We start from the raw sequence: 25897 nt of genomic DNA on the forward strand, positions 1-25897 counted from the left end.
GTCCACAAAGGGAAAAGCCTGAATATTATAATGAGACAAAACATAACTTAATGATAATATAAGATATTTAGAGAAATAAACAGTATCAACTAAGTCAATAACTCTTAGTGGGGTTGTGAACATTGCTTTCTTTCTATATTAAATTATAAGACTCCAGACTGTGACTTTGGAAAATTACTGGAATTGGAATCAAAAAACTCTTTTAAAATTAGAGCTTCTGATTATTACCTGTTTAATTCAGGGACATTCTCTTATCAAACAAGTGAGAATAAATAAGGTCACAAAGGTGACTAATAGCTTTACCTGTCAGGCTGTCTGATGATGTAAAGATTCACATGAGAACACTCAGCTGAATGTTTAGTACATAGGTATATTCAGCCATGACTAATCCCTGATTAGAAAACCAGATTCATGTTTCCTGACAAGGTTAGCAAACGGATCATGGGAAATACTCCAAATAGAATTCACTGCCACTGTCAGACAGCTGAGATGCCTAACAAGATGATGTCAGTCAGGACGGTGCGATTTCCTACTTCCATGTCCACAAAGGGGAAAGCCTGCATATCATAATGATGGGAAAATAACTTGGTGACAATTTCTATTGAGAGAAACAAACAGTATATCCATTAAGTCCAGAACTATTAGAAGGCCTCTAGAGTTGTATTGTTTATTATCTGGAATTATAGGAGATTTGTGAATTAAGAGCACTTGGATTTGGGTAAGAATCTGATTTTAAAGTTGGAGTTTCCTTTATTTTAACTCGGTAATGTAGAGCCAGTCTCTTATCAAACTAGGGAGAAGAAAAAGTTCACAATGATTGCTAATGGCTTCCAGTCTCATTGTTTGTATGTGTGAAAAAGACACACATAATACACTCAGTCCTCTGGTGCATAGCCTTAATTTAAAAAATTCCTCCTTTCTTCTGTAAGTTAAAGAAAACTTCCTATATATCAAGTAGCATTGTGGTATTTATATGAATACCAATGTAATTTTTATTTCTGAATTTGCTCAAACTTTAGTACAACTATCTTAGATTATGGATTTTGTACAATAACCTTAAACTTTCGGTTATATGCACAATGTTACTACAAACATTCTCTACTATGTCATCACTTGTCTACATAAATAAATCTAGGACTTATTAAGCTCATTTTTTTAAAGAAAAGCTGGGGAAAAGTGTAACTAAATGGTCAGAGTGAATTACCTCACTTTTTGAGTTGACTGAACTAGGTAAATGATTGATAGAACATATTGTCTTGTCTTTTATTCAAAGCTTCCCAGAAATTTTTGAAAATATTAAAATTCCCATATTTAAATGAGTCCTAAAAATGACAAACATTTAAGAAAATGATCTTCCCTTTTGAGGTAAGGACCAAGTGCAGAGCATAATAAGTGTATAAGAGCTTTCACACAGAGAGCCTGGTGAGGTAGAGGACCTGAGAGAGACTAAGTGAGGATGGTGGAGGGAGGTGTCTTGGGCATGCCTGGAGCATTAGGTTGTCACATAACTTGTTGAAGATACATTTATTTTAGCCTTTAAACCAACAGAGACTGAAGCCAAAATGAGGAATTAATGTAACCACAGAATGAATGAGGGAAACTCATTCTTCTGTCATCTGTTGAGATCAGGATTCCACTAAAGAGGAAAAAGGAGGTAGAGCTGGGGTTAGCGGAACATGCCTGAAATCCTAGCGACTTGGGAGGTTAAGGCAGGAGGATGGCAAGTTCAAAGACAGTCTCAGCAATTTGGTAATGCTCCAAGCAACTTAGGGAGATCCTGTCTTAAAATATAAAAAGAGCTAGGCATGTGGCTCGGTGATTAAGCAAAACTTGGTTCAATTCCTAGAATCAAAAAAAAAAAAAAAAGAAAGAAAGAAAAAGAAAAGAAAGAAAGAACAAAAGAAAGAATGAAAGAAAGAGAAATTCCAGATACAGTAAGGTAGATTGTATATATGAAACCTTATCCTGGAGAACAGAAAAAGGTCATTAGTCTCCATCTCTCCTCTAGTGAGGAATTTATATTTCCATAACTTCATCTCCAAAATTCTGGGAAAGGCTGGAGAGATGAGAATTTTTAAAATTGTATTCAGTAATAATTGCTTCCTAGGTCTGTTTTTACACAAAATATTTTAGGTTTTTGAAATATTGAATCAATAAATCAGATGAAAGCTTGAGGCTCTCCACTAAAATATATAGTATTTTAGTTATGGTTCTGACTTCTGTGTGCATCAGAATTAGACCATATTCTATTTGGCATCAAAGTTCTCATTTGATAAGAAAAAAAGGAATAAATCACTAATCCAGTAATCTATGTTACACTGTCAAAAAGAGAATTACTTACTGATTTCTAGAATAGTTGTTTTGTTTTTACTTTGTGAGTTCAGTCAGGTGGTTCATTTTCATGAATAGGTTGAAGTAGAAAGACCCATATATATTACAACTCTAAGGCTTAAGAGGTTTTCTATAGTCTTTGTCACTTTGAGAATCCTGTACACACCATGTAAATTATCATTGGGCTACCTTGCTGGAAACAGAGGCTATGTGATCCAGTGCTCAACTGAGCTAAGATAACTAAGATAACCACAGCATATCAGAAATTCCAGCTGAAGGCAGACAGGCCTGGCACAGGAAGAACTGAATTATTGAAATGCTGTCTAGATTCTTATTAAGATCCCATTTCCTGGTAGATCTGGGTTTTTAGGAAAGTCTTTTAATCATCTCCCAACCCAAATCTTCACCTCTGAAAATATAAAGCATTTTCAATATTACCATAAGTGAGATGAAGAGCCAAAACCTGGAAAGAAAATGCACCTAACAAATGGTAAATGTTTTTATTCCACAGGAAAGAATAATAATTAACTAATTTATGAATGTTGAGCATCCTGGTAAAATAAATAATGTCAGGTTCTACAAAGAGGCAATATGAGCCAAGTTGTAGTGTCATTTGGAATTTTGCTAAATGTTGAATTTTTTGTCACCTACTTTTATACAATGTTTTTGAGCTTCACATATTTTGCCATCATTTTTAGGATGAGAATATTTAGAATCTATATTGACATATTGCACGTATTCAATATGCTATATTTATCCATAGCCATCATGTTGAATGGTGTGTGTTTGCACAGTGTACAATGATCGGATCCACAGGACTTACTGGTTTTCACTGCGAGGTAGTGCCCTTTGACCATCTCCCCACTTCCCTGCTCCACAGCTTCTGGTGCCTGTATTGTAATCTGTGTCTATGATTATAGAGTTAAGTGAGGTCAGAAAGTACTTGTTTTTCTCTCTGACCTGTTTCACTTAGAGAATGTCCTATATGTTTATTTATGTTGCAAGGAGAGTTTTAACAGAAGTAGAAAAAAAATCTTATAATTAATTACTTTGGATCCACAAATTGTCCACAAAATGTAACTCCACAAAATGTAACTCAGGCCATCATAACTAAGAAGAGCTAAGCTGGAGGCATCATACTTTCTGACATCAATCTAATACAAACCTACAATAATCAAAACAGTATATTACACTGCATAAAAGAAGGTACATAGACCAATACAACAAATTCAAAATCCCAGAAAACAATACATGCAAATAATCTTTAAAAGATCACCAAGAATGCACAATGTGGAAATGGGATTCTGGTTGCTGTGTGCTGAGGAAACTGGAGAGCACTTGCAAAAGCATGAAAGTGCTGCCCTCCCATTGCACAAAACTCAGAAAAATTCCCCTGACATAATTAAAAACATAAAGAGAATTTACAAATAACCCCCAGAAGAAAAAAGAGGACACTTTTTGATATCTACTTCAGTTTTGATGTTTGGATATAACCCTTTTAAAATTATTAACAGAAAATAGGCACCAATATAAGCAGATGTGACTTCATCAGATCTTATAATTGAACAGAATGATTGGCTTTAAAGTGCAAAGTTCGTTGAACTTGTAATTGGGATACTTCCCCAGTGCTCATCATCCATGTGATCTCAAGGGAGTTATCTCCTATCAGGAACACAATTCACAGGGAAATTTTCTGAGACTTTGCAAGCACCAACATGATATGATTCCAATTTGTTAACAACTATTATATAATACCTTATAAAAAACAGTCTTGTATTTCAACACAGTGAAATGCAGTAGATTAAGTAACCTTCTGTAAACACATACCTTTGCGTAATGGAACACTGTCTTAATTTTAATTGAAGTGAATGATGGAAAGCAGAGAAAATGACAGAGTTTCTCTCTCAATCTCTCTCTCTTTCTCTCTCTCTCTCTCATCTCTCTATCTCTATCTCTATCTCTATCTCATCACTCCTTCTCTCTTTTAAAACCAGGAAATGAAACCAAGGTTTTTAGCCACTGAAACACATATTCAGCCATTTTATTTATTTATTTATTTGTTTGTTTATTTATTTATTTATTTTTAATTTTGAGGCAGGGTTTCACTAAGTTGTTTATGGCTTTAGTAAGTTGCTGAGAACTTTTGATCATCCTCCTCAACTTCCTGAGCCACTTGGATTACAGGTTTGTGACACCATGTAAATCTAAACATTAACAATTTCATGATTGTTTTCCCCCAAAGTACTGTAAAGTTGTACACATTCTCTAACCTTTATGGTCCTCAGTTTCTTTATCTGCAAACAATTAATGACTCTGAAATTTTTGCAGTTTTGCATTTCCTTGAAGATATCATGCAAATGATTTTAATACTTTCCATATCTACACACATGCACACACATGTACATACACATATATAGATCCACAAAACTTTAGAGCATTCACAAACTCCCTAAACCTTTCCAAGGATTTCCTAGACATGTTTCTCAGGGTAAAAAATTGTAAGATTCAAAGACAGCTAAGTTTTGTCCAGTGCTGACATTTTATAGTGAGCATTGATTAATTTAGCATTAAGTTGCATTCTGAATCTTTGCTTCCAAAAATGATCTCTTTGTTTCCTATATATATATCAGTTACTGAAGTTCCATTGTTTCAATTTGTCAAGTCAAACATTGGGAATCAACCTACACTCTTGGTCTCCTATTTACCTTTCAATAACCCAGGAAATCCTGTGACCTCACCTATCCTGATCTGTGCCTTTCTAAACATCTGCATTGCTGCCACCCTGCCCTAAACCACCATCAACTTTGGCAACAAGTACTGAAATAGCTTCTAACTGGTCTACACCTTTGTTCTCCTGAATCTATTTCAATAGAGCATCCAGGATAACACTTAAAATACAAGGACAGAGCAAGTAGCATCACTTTTGAATTTAAACAACTGTTAATTTTTCATTTCTTCCTAATAAAATAAAATAAAATATATTATAATGGCCAAGACATCACTCATGACTTAGTCTACAAAGTGGAATAACTTAGTAGCCATTCCTCTTTTCTTCTGTTGCAGCCTTGCCACTTTCTCACAATTCCACCAATGTGGCAACTCAACCCTGGTATCAACGATTTCTGTTTGTTTCTTCTACTTTATTCACTGTTCTCAAGATATTTGCTTGGCTCATTCCTTATTCTTCTTTCAACCTTTATCAAATGTCATTTTCAGACTATAGCTCATCCTAATAACTCTCTTCTATGTGCTTTGCTTACACTAGCCAACATACTTTCTTGTTTGTTTATACTTCCATTTTTCCCCATGATACAACTTCTAAGTCTTCCTTAATGAATTGTCTCTTCCTCCTGACCAAAATGCCCCACCCCTATTAATGCAGCATATAAAACAGGCCCAGTAGCAAAGGAACCCTTATTAAATATTTCTACAATGAATAATGGATTATTTCCTTTGTACGTTATGCTCATTTTCTAACCTATTTATAACCACAGTATTTATGACCTAGCTCAAACTACTTTGGTTAAAAATCTATAAGTCAATGTACGTTGCCAGTACAGTGTAATGTATCACTACATAGAAGGAAGGATAAATAAGGAAGAAGACTTCTTCTCAATTCCTGAGATCCATCTGGAATTTGAAACAAATTGCTAGTTACTATGAAGATGTCAGTTAATAGGCACAAAACTGTCAGAGCTCATGGCACTAAAGTCTTGTATGTGGTACAAGTATATGATGTATGGCACTAAAGTCTTGTATGTGGTATATGATGGTACATTTCACCCTGTACAGCCCTGCCCTACTCTCTTCAAGAAAGCAGTCAGTAATTTGAGGAAATAAGGTAATTCTCTGGCACCTGAAAATCAACACAAATAATGATAATGAGCACTCTAGAAGGCTGGAAAACACAGAGCAGAGCACAACTGGAGTCTACAGCATGTCACAGTATTTGGCCCTTTTTGTTTCTCCACCACATGGATTCATGGTCTAACTCAACTACCAGATTACAATTTAAACTGAAGATAAAAACACATCATTGACTGGAATCTGATTTAAAGGGAGTGTGTGTGTTTGTGTGTGCATGTGTGTGGCCCAGCAATGATCCATTAGGTGCCCTATGAAACTCTATCCCCCTTTTAACAGCAGCTGATGTCAGATAGAGGTCAAATCACTTTGCTGAGACTGATCCCCAGGACCTACCTTTGATCAAAAAAGGACAGTTCATGGAAATAGGAACACTTTCCCTGCTTTCTGGAATCTAAGCATGACTTGCTTGGACTCAATTTGTGCTTTTCCTCAGCAGCCCTTGGAGACTCCTCCCACATAGCAGTAGGGAATGTGTACCCCAGTCTCCAAAGACCCAATTAAAGTTCATCTGCAATTTGAGGATAATGTATTGCTTAGGGTAAGAAGATACGAGTAGCATTCCATTAAAAGTTGACACAAGGTTCTAAATCATATTATGATCATTGTGTTCCTGTTCCGTGTGGGCACCATCCAAAGGACAATGAGAGGAGGCCTTGAGGGAAGAGCATCTGCAAGCCAAGAAGCGAGGTCTCTGGAGTGGTGCACCATCATGTATTATGACTTTACATGTTGGTAAAAACTCATGTTTTATATGTTAAAGTGTGCTACAACTAGGAAAGGTGAGGTATCCCAGAGTAACATTCTCTAGGTTTCAATTCCTACCTAAAACTGAAATGGCAGAAACTTACATTCATAGAATCTTAATTTTTATGAATAATTAGATTTTACTTGAATAGTATAAAGTTTAAGTTTTACAAAACAAGTAAGTGGTAAGGATCTAATGTAAAACATGTTGATAACAATTAATTATACTGGGTCGTGTTCTTGAAATTGGCTAAAGAATAGAATTTAAATGTTCTAACAAAACACACCCACACAAAGGATATTGGAGGTAATGGATATATTAATTAACTTGATGATGGATGTTTACAGTATATAAATATATAAAAAACATGTTTTCCATCTTAATTGTATGAGATTTGTACTTAAAAACTACATTTTGATGAAGTTTGAAAAAAATAACAAGTATACTAGTACACAACAATATCTGTAAATGCTTCTGTATCATTTATTTTAAAACAAAAACAAATATATTATTGTCAATTTACAAAGAGAGTAACAGCTTGGGTTTCCTACAGCATATATTGATATTTTTATTGTCTCATTTTATTATTTCCTGAGACTACAAGGTGGTAGGAATGATATGGAAATAATCTGCTTTTAAAAAAGTCATCATTATCAGTGTTTTACTCTAAAAATACAAACAGCTTTATTGTGATATAACTGACATGTAATGAACTACACATATTTAATTTTTTTTAATTTTTTAAGTTTTGGATATGTGTACACACATGAAATCACACTACAATCAAGGCAGTGAACATCCCAACCTAACTTACTTTTTCACATCTCATTGTAACCTCTCCCCCTCACCCTTCATTCTCCTTCCTACCTCTCATATGAAAACACTGGTCTGCTTGCTGTCACTACATGTTAATTTGCAGTTTTCGAGTTTCATGAGTATGAGCCTTAAAATTTGTGATTTTTAAAAAAAATTTTATTTGCATACATTTGTAGTTATACAGAATAGTGGGGTTCATTTTGACATAATCATACACGCCTAGAATACAATTTGCTCTACTTCTGTGCTCCCCAATTTTCTCTTTTCCCACCCTCCTTGCTATATCTGTTCCCATTCCTCTACTCTATTTGTATTCCTTATATTTACTTATATTTTTTTAAAAATTGGTGCTTTACAGATACACCTGATGGTGAAGTTCACTGTGCAAATGTCATGAAAGCAGTATGGAGATTATTCAGAAAGTTTGTAAAGGAAACACCATGTGATTCAGCTATCCCACTCCATAGTTTATACCAAAAGGACTTAAAATCAGCATACTACAGCGATGCAGCCTCATCAATATTTATAACAGCTCAATTCACAATAGTTAAATTATAGAACCAACCTTTCAATAGATGAATGGATAAAGAAAATGTGGTATATATACATGATAAAATGTTACTCAGCCTTAAAAAAGAATGAAATTATAGCATTTGCAGGTAAATGTTTGGAGCTAGAGAATATCATGATAAGCGAAATAAGCCAATCCCAAAGAATCAAGTGCTGAATGTTTTCTCTAATATGTCGATGCTAATTCACAATAAGAGTGTGAGGGCTAGGGAAGAATAGATGTATTGGGAGTTAGAGGGGAGGGAAGGGAGGAGAGGAGATGTGAAGGTACAAAGAATAGTAGAATAAATTAGACATTATTCCCCTATGTGCAAATATGATTGCACGACTGGTGTGATTCTACATTGTGTAATACCAGAAGAGTGAGATGTTGTACCCCATTTATATATGATAAGTCAAAATGTATTCTAATGTCACATATAATTAATAAGAACAAATAAAAAATCTTGTAAAAAAAAACAAACAAATGCTTAGTGTTTATCTCAATGTTAGAAATGTTTATTTACCTTGAAACTTTGCAAAGCAAGAATTGCATCTACAAGACTTCAACCTCTAATAATAGTGTTATTCTGAGGAAATGAGAAAGTGTTAACTCTGCCATTCAAGTAAGTATTCACTGAATTTCCTCCATCATGTAAAAAATCACTCATATATAGAAGGATACAATCAGGGTTATAATTTTAGGTCCCTGTTTCTATTTTTCCCATAAGTGTCTTCTGGCCCCTTTTCCCTGATATTTTCTCTGAGTATTTCTGACTTCCCTCATTCTATGTGTGGCCTTTGGCAATCCCAGGGTGCTCTGTGGTACTGTCTCCTTCATTATGACCTTGGGTAGATGAGCACTTGGTAAATGGATTGAGGAGTTTCCCTTTCAACCTGCATTGTTGTTAGAACAATCCTTCTAAGTCACTGTGCAGTGGAACGTTGTGGGTATTTACAGAGACTTAAGGATACATTTGTCTGACAGTATTTTTCCTTCCTTTCTTTTTTTTTATTGGTTGTTCACAACTTTACAAAGCTCTTGACATATCATACTTCATAAATTAGATTGAAGTGGGTTATGAACCCCCAATTTTACCCCAAATGCAGATTGCAGAATCACGTCGGTTACACATCCACAATTTTACATAATGCCCTATTAGTAATTGTTGTATTCTGCTACCTTTCCTATCCCCTACTATCCCCCCTCCCCTCCTCTCCCTTCTTCTCTCTCTACCCCATCTACTGTAATTCATTTCTCTCCTTGTTTATTTTCCCATTCCCCTCACAACCTCTTATATGTAATTTTGTATAGCAATGAGGGTCTCCCTTCATTTCCATGCAATTTCCCTTTTCTCTCCCTTTCCCTCCCATCTCATGTCACTGATTAATGTTACTCTTTTCTTCCTACTCTTCCTCCCTGCTCTGTTCATATTTGCTCTCATTATATCAAAGAAGACATTTGGTATTTGTTTTTTAGGGATTGGCTAGCTTCACAAAGCATAATCTGCTCTAGTGCCGTCCATTTTTCCCTTTCTTACCACAACTTAAATACAAATCTTTTAGGATTCCAATAAAAAGGAACCTTAATGATGTAAAAACTCTAGAAACCACCTCTGCATCCTAGCTCTTGCAGCAAGTCTACATAATTAAATTCCCTTTCCCCATGGTCAAGCGCTCCCCCCGGTGACTCCTTGGCACTGTGTTTAAGTGTACGGTTATGAGAGCACACTGTGACTCTCTTCATATTCCCTGAGGTAGTTTAAATTGGAACAGGTACTCAGCTTAAAATTACCTATAGGCAACCTGTTGCAATCTTAAAGACAACAGAGAACCATGATGCATTTTAAAAAGAAAAGTATAATTGACATTAGATAAAATGTTTGGAGAATTATCAGAACAGATGCATGGAGAATGGATTATAAGCAGGAAAAATCAGTGACCACACTAATAAAACATGCATAAGGGATTATGTAAGTCATTAACTAGACATACTGTCAGGAAAAATGGGTAAAATAAATAAATCTTACAAAATTTAATAAATCCTGAAAGCAAGCCATTATCCCTGTGAGGTTGAGCAAGAAGTTGTCTAATCTCATCTACCTGCTACCCAAGTGATCCACCAGTCCTTCCAGAGTGTGACGGCATATCAAAGGACAACACTGGTTTCTGCTTTTAGCATTTGGACCTAACCAATAGAAGTAGCTAAATCAGTTCAGATGATTGGAAGGAAATGGTATAGATACAGATATAGATTTGATGTCACCTGCTGTGGTCATGATATACAATGGTCCCTTGGGCATCAAATGAGATTGCTGCCCCCGTCCAATGCAGGCAGCTGAACTTAAGATCCCTTGTGTGAATTTACAGGGGCACCAAATAAAACACAGACACAACTTACTTTTACACAAGCTTCAGGAGAGCTTCCCCGCTCTCAGCTCAGGCTCCCCACCTCAGGCTCCCCAAAAGGAAGAGCAAGAGAAAGTCACAAGAGGCTGATGAGAGAGGTAACATGTTCAGAAGTGAACTTCTATTGGGGTGACTCTTGTTCTTAAAGAGTTCTATCCAACAAAGGGCAGAAGGGGCAGGTCTACAAGGGACAGGTGAGTGTAACTCAAACCTAGGGGCACACCCTCCAAAGAAGACCCCTTACTATCTGAGCTAAACCCTGCCCAAGCCACAGTGAATGCAGTGGTTGGTCAGAATCTGAGTCATCGGGACTGGAAGGTGTGGTCATTCACTGTGGCTCCCCACATGGGATGTGTGGGGAAACAGGCTGACATACATTCACTGTGCATGTCAACTCATCTAATTGACTAGTGGCAATCTCCCCATGAATGCAAATATAGACAGAAGGGTATATGTCTGTGTGGACATAAAGAATGTAGGACTTTCTGTATGACAGTCTATGACTTTGAAGATTCAGTACAGTGTGACAGTCTCAGCCTGTCTCAGTCTCAGTTTCTGCAAACACACTGACCTCAAAGTCCTTTGCTTATCCCTCCAAGGCTCAACTGTTGCATGCTAGGGAGCACCTCATTCAACTGTAGTCTTTGAAGATAAATATTTGTTTCTACTTCAGCCTTCATTTTGTTCTCTCCATTTTATTTCCCAAGAATAAAACTTACTATTTCTGCAACCTGGCTTGGACCTGTCTACCTATAAAAAATGTTCAATCATAACTTCCAAATGAAGACCCTCAATGCATCTCTCCACCCAAAAGAGGTGGGTAGAATGCAACACATGAAACCCTGAACTCTGAAGCATTCAAGACTTCAATGAATACATTTACCTCTCTATTTCTCCCAAGGACATGAGATTGCATTCTCTTTGCTATATTCGGAGAGAGTGTCTACAGGGACAAATTTGAATAACGTCCATTGCATTTGAGTCTTTAAAAAAATGTTAATAGTTGTGCCAAGAGTGAGGGGAATAAACTTAAAATGTTTCTGCTTTACTTGTATCTCTACTCAATGTGATTTGTGATTCTGGGTAAATAGTGATCTGCTGTATATTTGGAACCACTGAGGCATGCACTCAGGACAAAGTAATAGTACACATTGCTTTCTTTAGTCCAGTTGATGAGAAATCAGTAGCTGCTCAGTCCAAGAAGTTGAAAGATCAGAACAAGAAGAACCAGTGATGCAGCCCCAGTCCAAGGCTGAACACTGGGATTTCCCTGGTGACTCCTTGGTGTGAATTCACAATAAAAGCCTGAAGAATCTGAAGTTTAATGCTCTGAGATAAAAGTCATAGCAAAAAACAAAAATATCTGCTCAAGAAGAATCCAGCTTGTACATAAGTGTATACTTGTGGACTTCCTCTTTATTCCATTTTTGGTTCCATCTGGACACTCACCCCATTCGATGGTTTCCCCACATTCAGGGCAGGCCTTCCTTACTCTGTTTTCTGGTGAACATGCCAATCATCTCTATAAACACTCTCATAGATACCTTCAGAAGTGTGCTTTCTGAATTTCCTAGTTATCTCTCAATCCAAACAAGTTGCCCATCAAGATTACCTATCACATCCCCAGGTGATCTGTAATACCTTGGAAAATGGCTGCAAGCCATTCATATAAAGGCTTAGAAGAAGATGGGTACATACACTTTGAGCAGTTTTGATGCCTTTTCTCCAAGGATACAAGTCTCCCTTGCAATTAATGGAGTAACTCATCATAAGCTGTAGAATCAAATAAGAATTTGAATTTCCCTCCTAGGACAAATTGTGCCAATTTATGTATAAGCATCCATTCTAACAGCCATTTCCTACTAAGATGTGATAAGTACTATAGAAATGATTTCTTTGAAATATCTTCACGGTCTTCTCATTGCATTTTCTGAAAATGATGACTATTCACAAAGAGAACTAGTATACCTCACTACTGGAGACCAAAACACAACATTTTACATTATGATTAAATCCATGATTAGAAAAAAACAAACACCAAAATCCCATAAAAAGCAAGCAAATCAGGAAACACCAAGAATAGAAACTTTTTTAAAACATCTTAAGGCATTCTGAAGTAGCAGAATGAAGAAGCATAATGAAACAATAACTATAACATTTCATGGAAACAGTTTTCTTTTAGTTTTATATTTTAGGTAAATGTTGGAGATGCTTATTTGTGATGTATTATAATTTACATAAGAGTGGCATTCATTATGTCTTATTCCTGAAAGCACGTAACATTATTTGATCAATGCCATGTGGTCTTGTTCCCCAGCAGCTCTCAGTTCCTTCCCCTCCAGTGTTGGAAGATTTTATCCTGCCGGAATATTTGATATCATATTTAAAATATATTTATGCCAAAGACAAACAATAGTGTTTGTGGAATACAAACATATATATGTTTCAATATGCATACAAAAACACACACATATACACGTGTATATGTGAATCACAACTAATTATTCTTTAAATATAAGTACTTTAAATGTATTATTTAACTGAAATTGCTCAATTAGTAGGCAAAAGTTGCATGAGAAAATTTGAAATTTAAAAACATAAAATTGAATGTACTTTTTTAGAAGATAATCATGAGCCCTGGGGAGGAACATATCTTGACATTTACTACAATGATCACAGTAATTTAACATCTAGAAGGCCTTCATTGACTTAAACTAAAACTAGTCAGACATTCTATGAATTCTTTTTTTTTTTTTTTTTTGGTGGGGCACGGGGGTGGGGTGAGGGGGGGGGTAACCAGCAGTTGACATCAGAGACACTTGACCATTGAGCCACATCCCCAGCCCTATTTTGTATTTTATTTAGAGAAATAAATTCAATGATTTGCAAAGTGCCTTGCTTTTGCTGAGACTGGCTTTGAATTCATCATCCTCTAGCCTCAGCCTCTGGAGCTACTGGGATTACAGGCTTAGGTCACTGCACCTGGCTGCAGTTCCTGAGATTACATTTTCTACCTTAGTTCAAAATTTGTTGTGTTTTTTTTTTTCCGTTGTAACTGAATTGGTTTGTTTTAGATATCACAGACACATATGATAGTTCATACTTACTTGACTCACACATTTATTAAAATGCTATTCTGCAGGTTAGCCAAACTCTCTACAAGATTTTTTGGTGGGGAATTACACATTTTGTGTGATATATCACTTAACTATCCCCATAATTATTCTCTTTGGAGACTATCTACTCTAGTGACATAAAATGTTCAAAAAATCTCCAGACCAAAGAAATTTGTCTCTAAAAATAGAAATTTAAATAATTCTAAATTAAAATTTATTTTTACATTCAAATATGAATTTTTAATCTTAACTAGGAGGATAATGTGCTAGCTGGCTGGCATACACTAACAGGTAACCATGTTCTCCTGGGTCTGAAAAATTCAGAGCTCAACTCCTCATTCATCTCTGTGCACATGCATAAGTGGGTTTCAGAGAAGTCATACTGAATGTGTGCCCCACTGTGTTGTGTGAGTGGTTCCAAGGATAGATTATCATCATTTTTCATGGAAACAAGAATCATATCACTTTCTTATAAATATTTATGAGACAAGAATCCAATAAATATTAATCAGGATCAAAAGTCCTAGATAAAGGACAGTTCTCTCCCAGGAAAACTGCCCCACCATCTATATCCAGTATCTTATTTATTCACTGAAAAATAATAGTAATTATATCAACTTGAAATCCCTTTCACTTTATAAATGTGGTTATCAGCTTCAAAGACTATAACAAATTCTTGACACAATTAACATTAAAAAAAGGTTTATTTTGGCTGTTAGTTTGGGATATTTTGCTCCATGGTTGATTGGCCCTGTTGCTTTGGGCCTGTGGTAACATCATGACAGAAGGACCAGCTGGAGAAGGACTGTTCACTGCATGGCCAGAAAGAGAGAGAAAGGAAGAACCAGCACTCCTGAAAATAAAAGTGTGTTTTGACCAATATTTCATTCTTATAACTATTAAGTTTACAAGCATAACTACCTATAGAAACTCATACAACCTGGTCTAAAAAACAATAATTTGCAAACTGCAATAAAGGCATAAAATAAATCTCAAGCTTGTGGTCCTATGGACAGTATTGCTTTCCTGAAGGCCTCTTTGACATCTTTGTTTCTGATGCTATAGATGACAGGGTTGAGCAATGGGTTGATGATGGTGTAGAACAGGGCAGCCACTTTGTCTCTCTCCAGGGAGTAGCTGGAACTGGGCCTCGAGTATACAAAGAGCAAGGATCCATAGAAGAGCATGACAGAGACCAGGTGGGAAGCACAGGTGGAGAATGCCTTGCGCCTTCCTGAGGCTGAATGGATCCTCAGGATGGCCAGGAGGATGTTGAAGTAAGAGATGAGGATGGCCAGAAGGCAGGAGAGGACAGTAAAGCCAACCATACTGGAAAGGATTATGACATATACCCGAGTGTCTGTGCAGGACATTTTTACCAATGGTAGAACATCACATAAAAAGTGGTCGATGACATTGTTACCACAGAAACTCAGGCGGAAGGTGTTAGCAGTGTGGGCTATGGCATTCAGAAAGCCTCCTATGTAGGATCCAGCAACAAGCCCAATGCAAACAGAAGCAGACATGGTGCCTGAATAAAACAGTGGGTTACAAATTGCTGCATGGCGGTCATATGACATGGCTGCTAGGAGATAGCACTCTGTGTAGGCTGCCAAGCAGGAGAAGAAAAACTGAGCCCCACATCCAGCCAAGGAAATGCGCTTGTCTTCGGAGACACAGATTGCCAAGATTTTAGGGGTATATACAGAGGTGTACCAGAAATCCAAAAAAGACAGACTGCCAATAAAATAGTACATAGGTGTATGCAGCCGGGCATCAATCTTGATTAAGATGACCAGTGTCATATTACCTGACATGGTTAGCAAGTAGAGCATCAGAAATATCACAAAAAGAATTAGCTGCCACCGGGGATCTGCTGAGATGCCCAACAAGATGAATTCATTCAGGATGGTGCGATTTCCTATTTCCATGTCCAGAAAGAGGAATACCTGTGTATCAAACTGAGTGGGAAATAACTTAGTGAAAATTTCTATTATGAGAAACTGTAAATCAATTAAGTTTAGAACTATTAGAAGGCTCTCAAGTTTTATTGCTTATTATTTGGAATTATAGGATTTGATTTGTTACTTAAGAGAGCTTGATTTTGGGTCTGAATCTGATTTTAAGTATGGAGCTTATTTTTTTAATTATTTATCCAAATTGTTATATATGACAGAATAATGCATTGCAATGCATATTACACATATAGAGCACAATTTTTCACATCTCTGGTTGTATACAAAGTATATTCACACCGTTTTTGTCTTTATATATGTATTTAGCATAATGATGTCCATCTCCTTCCTCTGTGTTTTCTACCCCATTTTCCCTCCCTTCCTCTCCTACCCCTTAACCTATCTAGAGTTCATCTAATCCACCCATGCTCTCCCTCCCAATCCCACTATGAATTAGCCTCTTTATATTACAGAGAACATTCAATATTTGATTTTGGAGGGATTGGTTAACTTCACTTTGCACTCAGAAGGTGATATATAATCAATCAACAAATATATGAAAAAATGTTCAACTTCTCCAGCAACTAGAGAAATGCAAATCAAAACTAATTTAAGATTTCATCTCATTCCAGTCAGAATGGCACCTATTAAGAATACAAACAACAAAAAGTTTTGACGAAGATGTGGAACTTCCATATTTTAAACTCTATAATGTAGGGCTGATCTCTTATCAACAGGGGAGAAGAAAAAGTTCACAATGATTATTAATGGCTTCCAGTCATGTTGCCAGAATGTGTGAGGAACATACACATAACAACACTCAGCCCTGTATTTGGTATATAGACTTAATTAAAAAAAAATACAATTGTCTTTCAAAAGTTAATGAAAATTTCTTATCTATCAGGTAGCATTATGGTATTTATATGAATAACAATGTGGTTTTTATTTATGAATCTGCTCAAATTCAAGAACAACTATCTTAGATTATGGATTTTGTACAATAACCTATAAACATTTGGTTATACCCACAATGGTTACTATGAACTTTCTCTACTATGTTATCACTTGTCCACACAAATAAATCTAGGACATATTAAGATCATTTTTTAAAGAAAATTTGGGGAAATGTGTGATTAAATGGTCAGAGTGAATTACCTCACTTATTGGTTTGACTGAAACTAGGTAAATGATTGTTAGAATCCTTTCTTTAGTATTTTATTAAAATCTTCACAGAAAATCGTGAAATATTTAAAAATTCTCATATTTAAAATGACTCTAAAAGTGACAAACATTTAAGAAAATGATATCCGAATTTGAGGTGAGGACCAAGTGGAGATCACTCACAGCATAATCAGTGTATCAGAACTTTCACACAGAGAGTCTAGTGAGGTAGAGGACCTGAGAGAGGTTAAGGGAGGATGGTGAAGGAAGGTGCCTTGGACGTTCCTGGAGCATCAGGTTGTCACAAAACTTGTTGAAGATACATTGGTTTTAGCCTTTAAACCAACAGAGACTAAAGTTATAATGAGGGTTTAATGTAACCTCAGAGTGAATGAGGGAAACTCATTCTTCTGTCACCTGTTGAGACCAGAATTTCAGTAAAGAGGGAAATGAGGTAAAACCAGGGTTGATGGTTCATCCCAGTGACTCAGGAGGTTAAGGCAGGAGGATCGCAAGTTCAAAACCAGCCATAGCAATTTAGTAATGCTCCAGCACTTAGCAGGATCCTGTCTTAAGTTAAAATATAAAAAGAGCATGGCATGTGGTTTGGTGATTAAGCAACCCTTGGTTCAATTCCAAGGATCAAAGAAACAAAATTACAGATAGAGTAAGGCAGATTGAATAACATGCAACCTTATCCTGGAGGACAGGAAAAAGATCATTAGTCTCCATCTGTCCTGTAGAGAGGAATTTATATTTCCTTAACATCATCTCCAAAATTCTGGGAAAGGCTGGAGAGATGAGAATTTCCAAAATATGTACTTGTTAATAAGTGTGTCCTAGGTCTGTTTTTACACAAAATCTTTTAGGTCTCTGAAATGTTGAATAAATAAATCGCATGAAAGGTTGAGGACTCTCCACTAAAATATAGAGTATTTTAATTATGGTTCTGACTTCTGTGTGCACCAGAATTAGACCATATTCTATTTGGCATCAAATTTCTCATTTGATAAGAGAAAAGGAATAAATCACTGATTCAGTAATCTATGTTACACTGTCAAAAAGAGGACTACTTACTGATTTCTAGAGTAGTTGTTTTGTTTTCACATTGTGAGTTCAGTCCGGTGGTTCATTTTCATGAATAGGTTGAAGTAGAAAGACCCATATATATTACAACTCTAAGGCTTAAAAGGTTTTCTGTAATCTTTGTCACTTTGGAAATCCTGTACACACCATGTAAATTATCCTGGGCTACCTTGCAGGATATTGAGGCATCAGGTCCTGCTCTCTCTGGTACACAAACTGACATGAAGCTGACCCACAGACATGGTGCGGGGCTACTCTATGTGATCCAGTGCTGAGCTAAGATAACCACAGCATATCAGAAAGTCCAGCTGAAGGCAGACAGGCCTGGCACAGGAAGCATTGAATTACTGAAATGCTGTCTAAGTTCTAATTATGATCTTATTTCCTGGTAGATCTGGAATCTTGGAAAAGTCTTTTAATCATATCCCCACCTATAATGTTAACCTTTAAAATAGAATGCATTTTCAATCTTCCATAAATAAGATAAAGAGCCAAAGTCTGGAAAGAAAATGCACCTAACAAATGGTAAGTGTTCCCCTCCCCGCTAGGGAGAGAATAATAATTAACTAATTATGAAAGTTCAACATCCTGAGAAATTTAATAATGTCAAGCTCTACAAAGAGGCAATCTATGCCAAGATGTAGAGTCATTTGGAATTTTGCTAAATGCTGAATTTTTCTTCCCAACTACTTTCATACACTGTTTTTAAGATTCACATATTTTTGCCATCATTTTTATGATCAGAACGTTTAGAATCTATTTTAGCACATTACAAGTATTCAATATGGTATTGTTATCCATATCCATCATGTTATATGGTGTGTGTTTGTACAGTGTACAGTGATTGGATCCATAGGACATACTCATTTTCACTGACAGGCTGATTCCATTCCCTGATCTGCAGCTTCTGGCAGCCAATATTCTAGTCTGTTTCTATGATTATAGAGTTAAATGAGCTCAGACAGTAATTGTTTTTCTCTCTGACCTGTTTCACTTAGAGAATGTCCTATATGTTCATTCATGTTGCAATGAGATTTTTAACAGAACTAGGAAAAAAAAAAACATAATTTCACTGGATCCACAAAATGTCCCAAGTAACTCAGGCCATCATAACAAAGAATGGCTGAGCTGGAGGCATCACACTTCCTGATATCAATCTAATTCAAAGCTGCAGTAATCAAAACAATGATTTATACTGCACCAAAACAGACAGATAGACCAATGCAACAAATTCAAAATCCCTAAAATCAACACATGCAAATAATCTTCAAAAGTGGAACAAGAATACACAATGTGGAAATAAGAGTCTTTTTGGTACCTGCTGGGGGGGACTGGCGAGCACTTGCAAAAAAAATGAGATTGCCACCCTCCCATCACACACAACTCTGAAAATTTTCCCTGAAAAGCATTAGAATCATAAATAGAAGAACTTAAATATAAACCCTCAGAGAAAAACATCGGAGAACACTTTTCATCTACTCAGCACCAATGTTTGGATATAACCCTTTTAAAAGGACTAACAGAAAATAGGCATCAAAATAAACAGATATGACTTTCTCAAATCTTTGATTGGCTTTAAATTGCAAAAGTTCATTGGCCTATCAGATACTTCCCTAGTGCTCATCATCCATGTGATCTTGGGGGAGTTATCTCCTTTCAGAAGCACAATTCACAGGGAAAGTTTCTGAGGTTTTTGCAAGCACCAACCTTATATAATTCCAATTTGTTAATATTTATACATAATACCTCATTAAAAATAGTCTCATATTGCATGCAATACAGTGCAGTGCAGTAGATTAAGTACCCTTCAGTAAACACATATTGAATAATGGGACACTGTCTTACTTTTAATTGAAGTCAATGATGGAAAGCAGGAAAAATAACAGTATTCCCCTCCCTCCCTCCCCCCCTCCCCTTCCCTCCCTCCCCCCCTCCCCTTCCCTCCCTCCCTCTCCCTCCCTCCCTCCCTCCCTCTCTCTTTCTCTCTCTCTCTCTCTCTCTTTCTCTCTCTCTCTCTCTCTCTCTCTCTCTCTCTCTCTCTCTCTCTCTCTCTCTTTCTCTCTTTAAACCAGAAATTGAAACCAAGAGTTTTTAACCACTGACTCAAATTCCCAGCCACTTTTATTTTATTTTATTTTTTATTTTGAAAAGGGGTTTCACTAAGTTGCTTATGGCCTTGCTAAATTGCCGAGGCTGACTTTGAACTTTTGACCCTACTGCCTCAACCTCCTGAGCAACTGGGATTACAGGATTGTGACACCATGTAAACCTAAACATTTGAAATTTCATTCTTGTTTCTCCCCAAAATACTGTAACATTGTGCACATTCTCTAACCATTATAGTCCTTAATTTCTTTATCTGCAAGATATTAATTTCTCTGAAAGTTTTGGAATTATGCATTTCCTTGATATGTTTTTTATGCATTTCTAATATGTTTCAGATGATTATAATTTTTTCCATACCCACACACATTCACACACATGCACATACACACACATAGATTCACAAAATTTTAGAGCATTCACAAACTCTGAAAATGTTCCCATGGATTTCCTAGACATATTTCTCAGTGTAAACATTCTAAGATTCAAGCATAGTAAGTTTTGTCTTACACTGACAATTTATAATGGCACACTTAAAGTTTCATTCTGAATCTTTGTTTCCAAAAATTATCTCTTTGTTTCCTATATCAATTACTGAAGTTCCAGTGTTTCAATTTGTCAAGTCAAAAATTGGGAATCAACCTACTCTCTTGGTCTCCTATTTACTTTTCAATAACTTAGGAAATCCTGTGCCCTCACCTATCCTGAGCTGTGCCTTTTTAAACACCTGCATTGCTGCCATCCTGCCCTAAACCACCATCATCTTCTGCAACAAGTACTGAAAGAACTTCTAACTGGTCTACACCGTTGTTCCCCTGAATCTATTTCAATAGGGCATCCAGGATAACACTTAAAATACAAGGACAGAGCAGGTGGCATCACTTTTTAATTTAAACAACTGTTAAGTTTTCATTTCATTCTAAATAAAGATCAAGTGTATTACTACAACCAAGACATCACTTATGGCTTAGTCTACAAGGTACAATATCTTAGTCTCCATTCTTCTTTCCTTCTGTTGCAGCCTTGCCAACTTTCTCACAATTCCACCAATGTGGCAACTCAGTCCCAAGATCAAAGATTTCTCTTTGTTCTACTTGATTCACTGTTCTCAAGATGTTTGCTTGGTTCATTCCTTATTCTCTTTTAAATCTTTATTAATTGCCATTTTCAGACTAAATCTCATTCTAATAACTATTATATGTGCCTTGCTCACTTTTAGCCAACAGTCTCCATCAGTTTGTATCTGTTAACAATTCCCTATTTCCCCGTGAAACAACTTCTAAGTCTTCTTGATTGAATTGTGTCTTCCCTCTGACCCCAAAACAACACCCCTATATATAATGCAGCATATATAACAGGTTCTAATAACAAAAGAACCCTTTTTAAATATTTCTATAATGAATAATTTCCTTTATGTGTTTATGCTATTTTCTAACCTATTTATAACCTAAGTATTTATAACCTACCTCAAACTGTTTAGGTTTAAAATCTATAAGACAATGCAATTTGCCAGTAGAGTATACTGTATCACTACATAGAAGGAAGGATAAATAAGAAAAAAGACTCTTTCTCAAGTCCTCACATCCACCTGGTATTTGAAACTAGTAGCCAGTTATAATGAAGATATGAGTTAATAAACACAGAACTATTAGGGCTCTTGGCACTAAAGTCTCCTATGTTAGAATGGATATAGCTATGCATCTTACCCTGTAGCAGCCCTGCCCTACTCTCTTCAATGAGGCACATAGTACTATGTGGAAATGATGTGATCCTCTTATACCTGAAAATCAGTACCAAACAATGATCACGAGTACCCTAGAAGTCTGGAGATTACAGGGCAGAGCACAACTGGAGTCTACAGCATGTCACAGTATTTGGCCCTCTTTATTTCTCCACCTCATGGATGAACATTCATAGTCTAACTCAACTACCAGATTACATTTTAAATTGTAGATGAAAACACATCACTGGCTGGAATAGATTAAGTAGGGAGTATGTGTGTGTGTGTGTGTGTGTGTGTGTGGACTAGCAATGATTCATTAGGTGCCATATGAAACTCTATCCCCTTTCTAACAGCAGCTGATGTCAGAGAAAAGTCAAATCACTTTGCTGATCCTGATCCCTGGTACCTACCTTTGATCAGAAAGGCCAGCTCCTGGAAATAGCAACCTTTGCCCTTTCCTTTGGATTCTAGTCATGACTTGGTTGGACTCAATTTATGCATTTCCTCAGCAGGCCTTGGAGACTCCTCCCACACAGCAACAGGGAATGTGTATCCCACTCTCCAAAGACTCAATTAGAGTTCATCTGCAATTTGAAGATAATGTATTACTTAGGGTATGTTGATATGAGTAGCATTCCATGAAAAGTTGACACAATGGATCTAAATCACATTATCATCATTGTGTCCTCGTTCTATGTGGGCACCATCCAAAGGATCAATGGAGGAGGCCTTGAGACAACAGGAATCTGCAAACCAAGGAGCGAGATCTCTAGAGTGGCCCATCCTCATATATTATAGCTTTACATGTTGTTTCAACTTCATGTTTTATATGTTAAAGCGTGCTAAAAATTGGAAAAGTGATGTATCCCCAGTAAAATTCTCTAGCTTTTAATTGTTACCTAAAACTGAACTGGAAGAAACATATGTTCATAGACTCTTAATTTTGATGAGTTATTAGATTTGACTTGATAAGTCTAAATTTTAAGTTTTAAAAAACAAGGCAGTGGTCAGAATCTAATGTAAAGCCTGTTGATAACAATTGATCAACTGAGCTGTGCTCTTGAAACTGGCTAAACAATAGAATTAGAATGTTCTAACAAAACACACACGCACAATGGTATTGGAGGTAATGGATGTATTAGTAAACTTGATGATGGTGAGCCTTTTGCAATGCATATGTATATAAAAACATGTTTTTCGCCTGAATTGTATAAGATTTATATATATAAATGATATTTTAATAAATTTTGTAAAAATAAAAATGAGAGGTAACAGGTACACATATCCATTTCTCTAAACACACCAATACCATTTATTTTAAAACAAAATCAAATATATTGGTGCCAAAATAAAAAGATAGTTACAGCCCAGGTTTCCTATAGCATATAACTATTTTTACTATCTCATTTCATTATTTTCTGAGATTACAAGCTGAGAGCAATGATATGTAGATAATCTGTTTTTTAAAAATCATAATTGTCATTTTTTTATTTTAAAAATACAAACAGCTTTATTGAGATATAACTGACATGTAATGAACTGCAATATTTAACTGTTGTAGTTTGCCAAGTTTTGGATATGTTTACACCCTTGAAATTACCACCAAAATCAAGGTAGTGAACATCTCCAATGTACTTTGTTTTTTTTCTTATCTCATTATAGTCTCTCCCTCTCACCCTTCATACTCCTCTATGAAAACACTGGTCTGTTTGCTGTCACTACATGTTAATTGGCAGTTTTCAATTTTTATAAGCATGAAATTTAAAATTTGTGCTCTTCTTTTAATGTTTATTTTCATACATTGTAGTTCTACAATATAATGTGTTCATTTTGATATAATCATACTTGCATAAGATACAATTTGCATTACTTCTGAGCTCCCCAGTATTCTCTCTGTTCCTACACTCCTCCTTATTCCTGTTCCCCTTCCTCTACTCTACTGGTCTTACTTATATTTACTTCTTGATCTTTTAAATTGATGCTTTGTAGATAGACGTGATGATGAAATTCACTGTGCAAGCACTATAGAAAGCAGTATGGAGTTTATTCTGAATACTTGGAATGGAACCACCATTTGATCCAGCTACCTGTCTCCTCTATGCCCAAAGTATTTAAAAATCAGCATACTACAGTGATGCAGCCACAGTAATGTTTATACCAGCTCAATTCACAATAGCTGTACTATGGACACAACCCAGGTGCCCTTCAACAGATGAATGGATAAAGAAAATGTGGTATATATACTTAGTGGAATATTAATCAGCATTACTGAAAAATAAAATTATGGTATTTGAGGATAAATTGATACACTGGAGAAAATCACGCTAAGCAAAATAATCCAATCCCAAAGAACCAAGTGCCAAATGTTTTCTCTGATATGTGGATGCTAGTTCACAATAAGCGGGTGGGGGCTAGGGAAGAATAGATGGACTTGTAGTTAGACTGTGGAGAAAAAAGAGAGGAGATGGGATATGAAGGGAGGAAGGATAGTAAAATGAATCAGACTTATTTACTCTATGTGCATTTATATGATTACATGAGTGGTGTGATTCTACATTGTGTACAACCAGAAGAGTCAGATTTCCTACTTCATGTATGTATGATATATGAAAATGTACTCTACTATCACATAAAACTAAATAGAAAGTATAAAACATCTGGATAAAAACCCAAAAATATATTTATTGTTTATATCAATGTAGAAAAGTTTATGTACCAGGGAGCTATACAAGCAAGGATTGCATCTACAAGACCTCAAGCTCTAGTTACAGTGTTCCTGTGAGAAAATGAGATAGTGCTATGCTTACCTTTCAAGTATGGCTTATGCTAGTCAGACAGGACAGGATTTAATTGATGACATTGTAGTAAAATGAAGAATCTTTCATTTCTCTGTTGTTACATAGGAGATCTGTTCTCATTAGCTCATGTAGCACAGATGCTTGGTCCTACATGTGAGATACTAGAAGCTGTGACCCTCTCTCTTAGCGCTTCTCCTGTTCATAATTTCAATAAAATTCTGTTATCTACATGATTGACTATCTCATAATAACTTAGATAACATATTGCTTTGCTGTCATGCATGTGCACAGTATGATTTTTATTTCTGAATCTGCTCAAACTTAAGTACAAATATCTTAGATTATTATTTTTGTACAACAACCTATAAACATTTGGTTATAGCCACAAGGGTTACTATGAACTTTCTCTACTATGTTGTCACTTGTCTACACAAATAAATGTAGGGCTTATTAAGCTCATTTTTAATGAAAAGTTGTAAAAAAGTGAGAATAAAGGGACAAAGTGAATTACCTCAATTTGGGGGTTGACTGAAACTAGGTAAAGATTATTAGAGTATGTTCTCTAGTCTTTTATTCAAATCTTCCCAGAAAATCATGAAATATTTGAAAATTCAGATGTTTAAATGCATCATGACAATGAGAAATATTTAAGAAAATGATCTCCTAGTTTGAGGTGAGGACCAAGTGGAGAGCACTCACAGCATAATCAGTGTATCAGAGCTTTCACACAGAGAGCCTGGTGAGGTAGAGGACCTGAGGGAGACTAAGTGAGGATGGTGGAGGGAGGTGCCTTTGACGTGCCTGGAGCATCAGGTTGTCACACAACTTGTTGAAGATACTCTGATTTTAGCCTTTAGACCCACAGAGACTGAAGCTATAATGATTAATGTAACCACAGAATGAATGAGGGAAACTCATTCTTCTATCACTTGTGGAGACCAGGATTCCAAGGAAAAGGGAAGTAGATGTTCCATAGAGCTCCTTGTGTGGATCACACTGGGTCTGGTTTTATTTTGTCTTCGCTCCAGTGAGTGATTCGTTTGTCTTATGTATGAGTATGGGCATCACTCAATGTTCTAGACTGACTCTTTAGTTCAATTCTGGGGCATCATTAAGAATGTAGCAAGTGAAATAATATGTAAGAATTTCAACCATAAGACAACATGAATGCAATGAACAAGAGAGGGTAGAAATTGAGAATTTCCAAGGTGAAAACAGAATCCTGAGAGTCTGCACCA

General features: G+C 36.1%; 1 protein-coding gene across 1 annotated transcript; it reads right to left on the minus strand.

Moving 5' to 3' along the window:
• Positions 1-14825: 14825 nt before the first annotated feature.
• LOC308641880 (olfactory receptor 9G4-like) lies at positions 14826-15764 on the minus strand (the record flags this gene model as incomplete). The annotated part of the gene is made up of 1 exon (XM_081280459.1): positions 14826-15764. One exon carries the CDS (start codon positions 15762-15764, stop codon positions 14826-14828), a length of 939 nt encoding a protein of 312 aa, XP_081136585.1.
• Between the last annotated feature and the right edge of the window lie 10133 nt (positions 15765-25897).

The sequence above is a fragment of the Spermophilus citellus genome (genome assembly GCF_964194105.1).
Source record: "Spermophilus citellus genome assembly, chromosome: 2".
NCBI classification, from domain to species: Eukaryota; Metazoa; Chordata; class Mammalia; order Rodentia; family Sciuridae; genus Spermophilus; species Spermophilus citellus.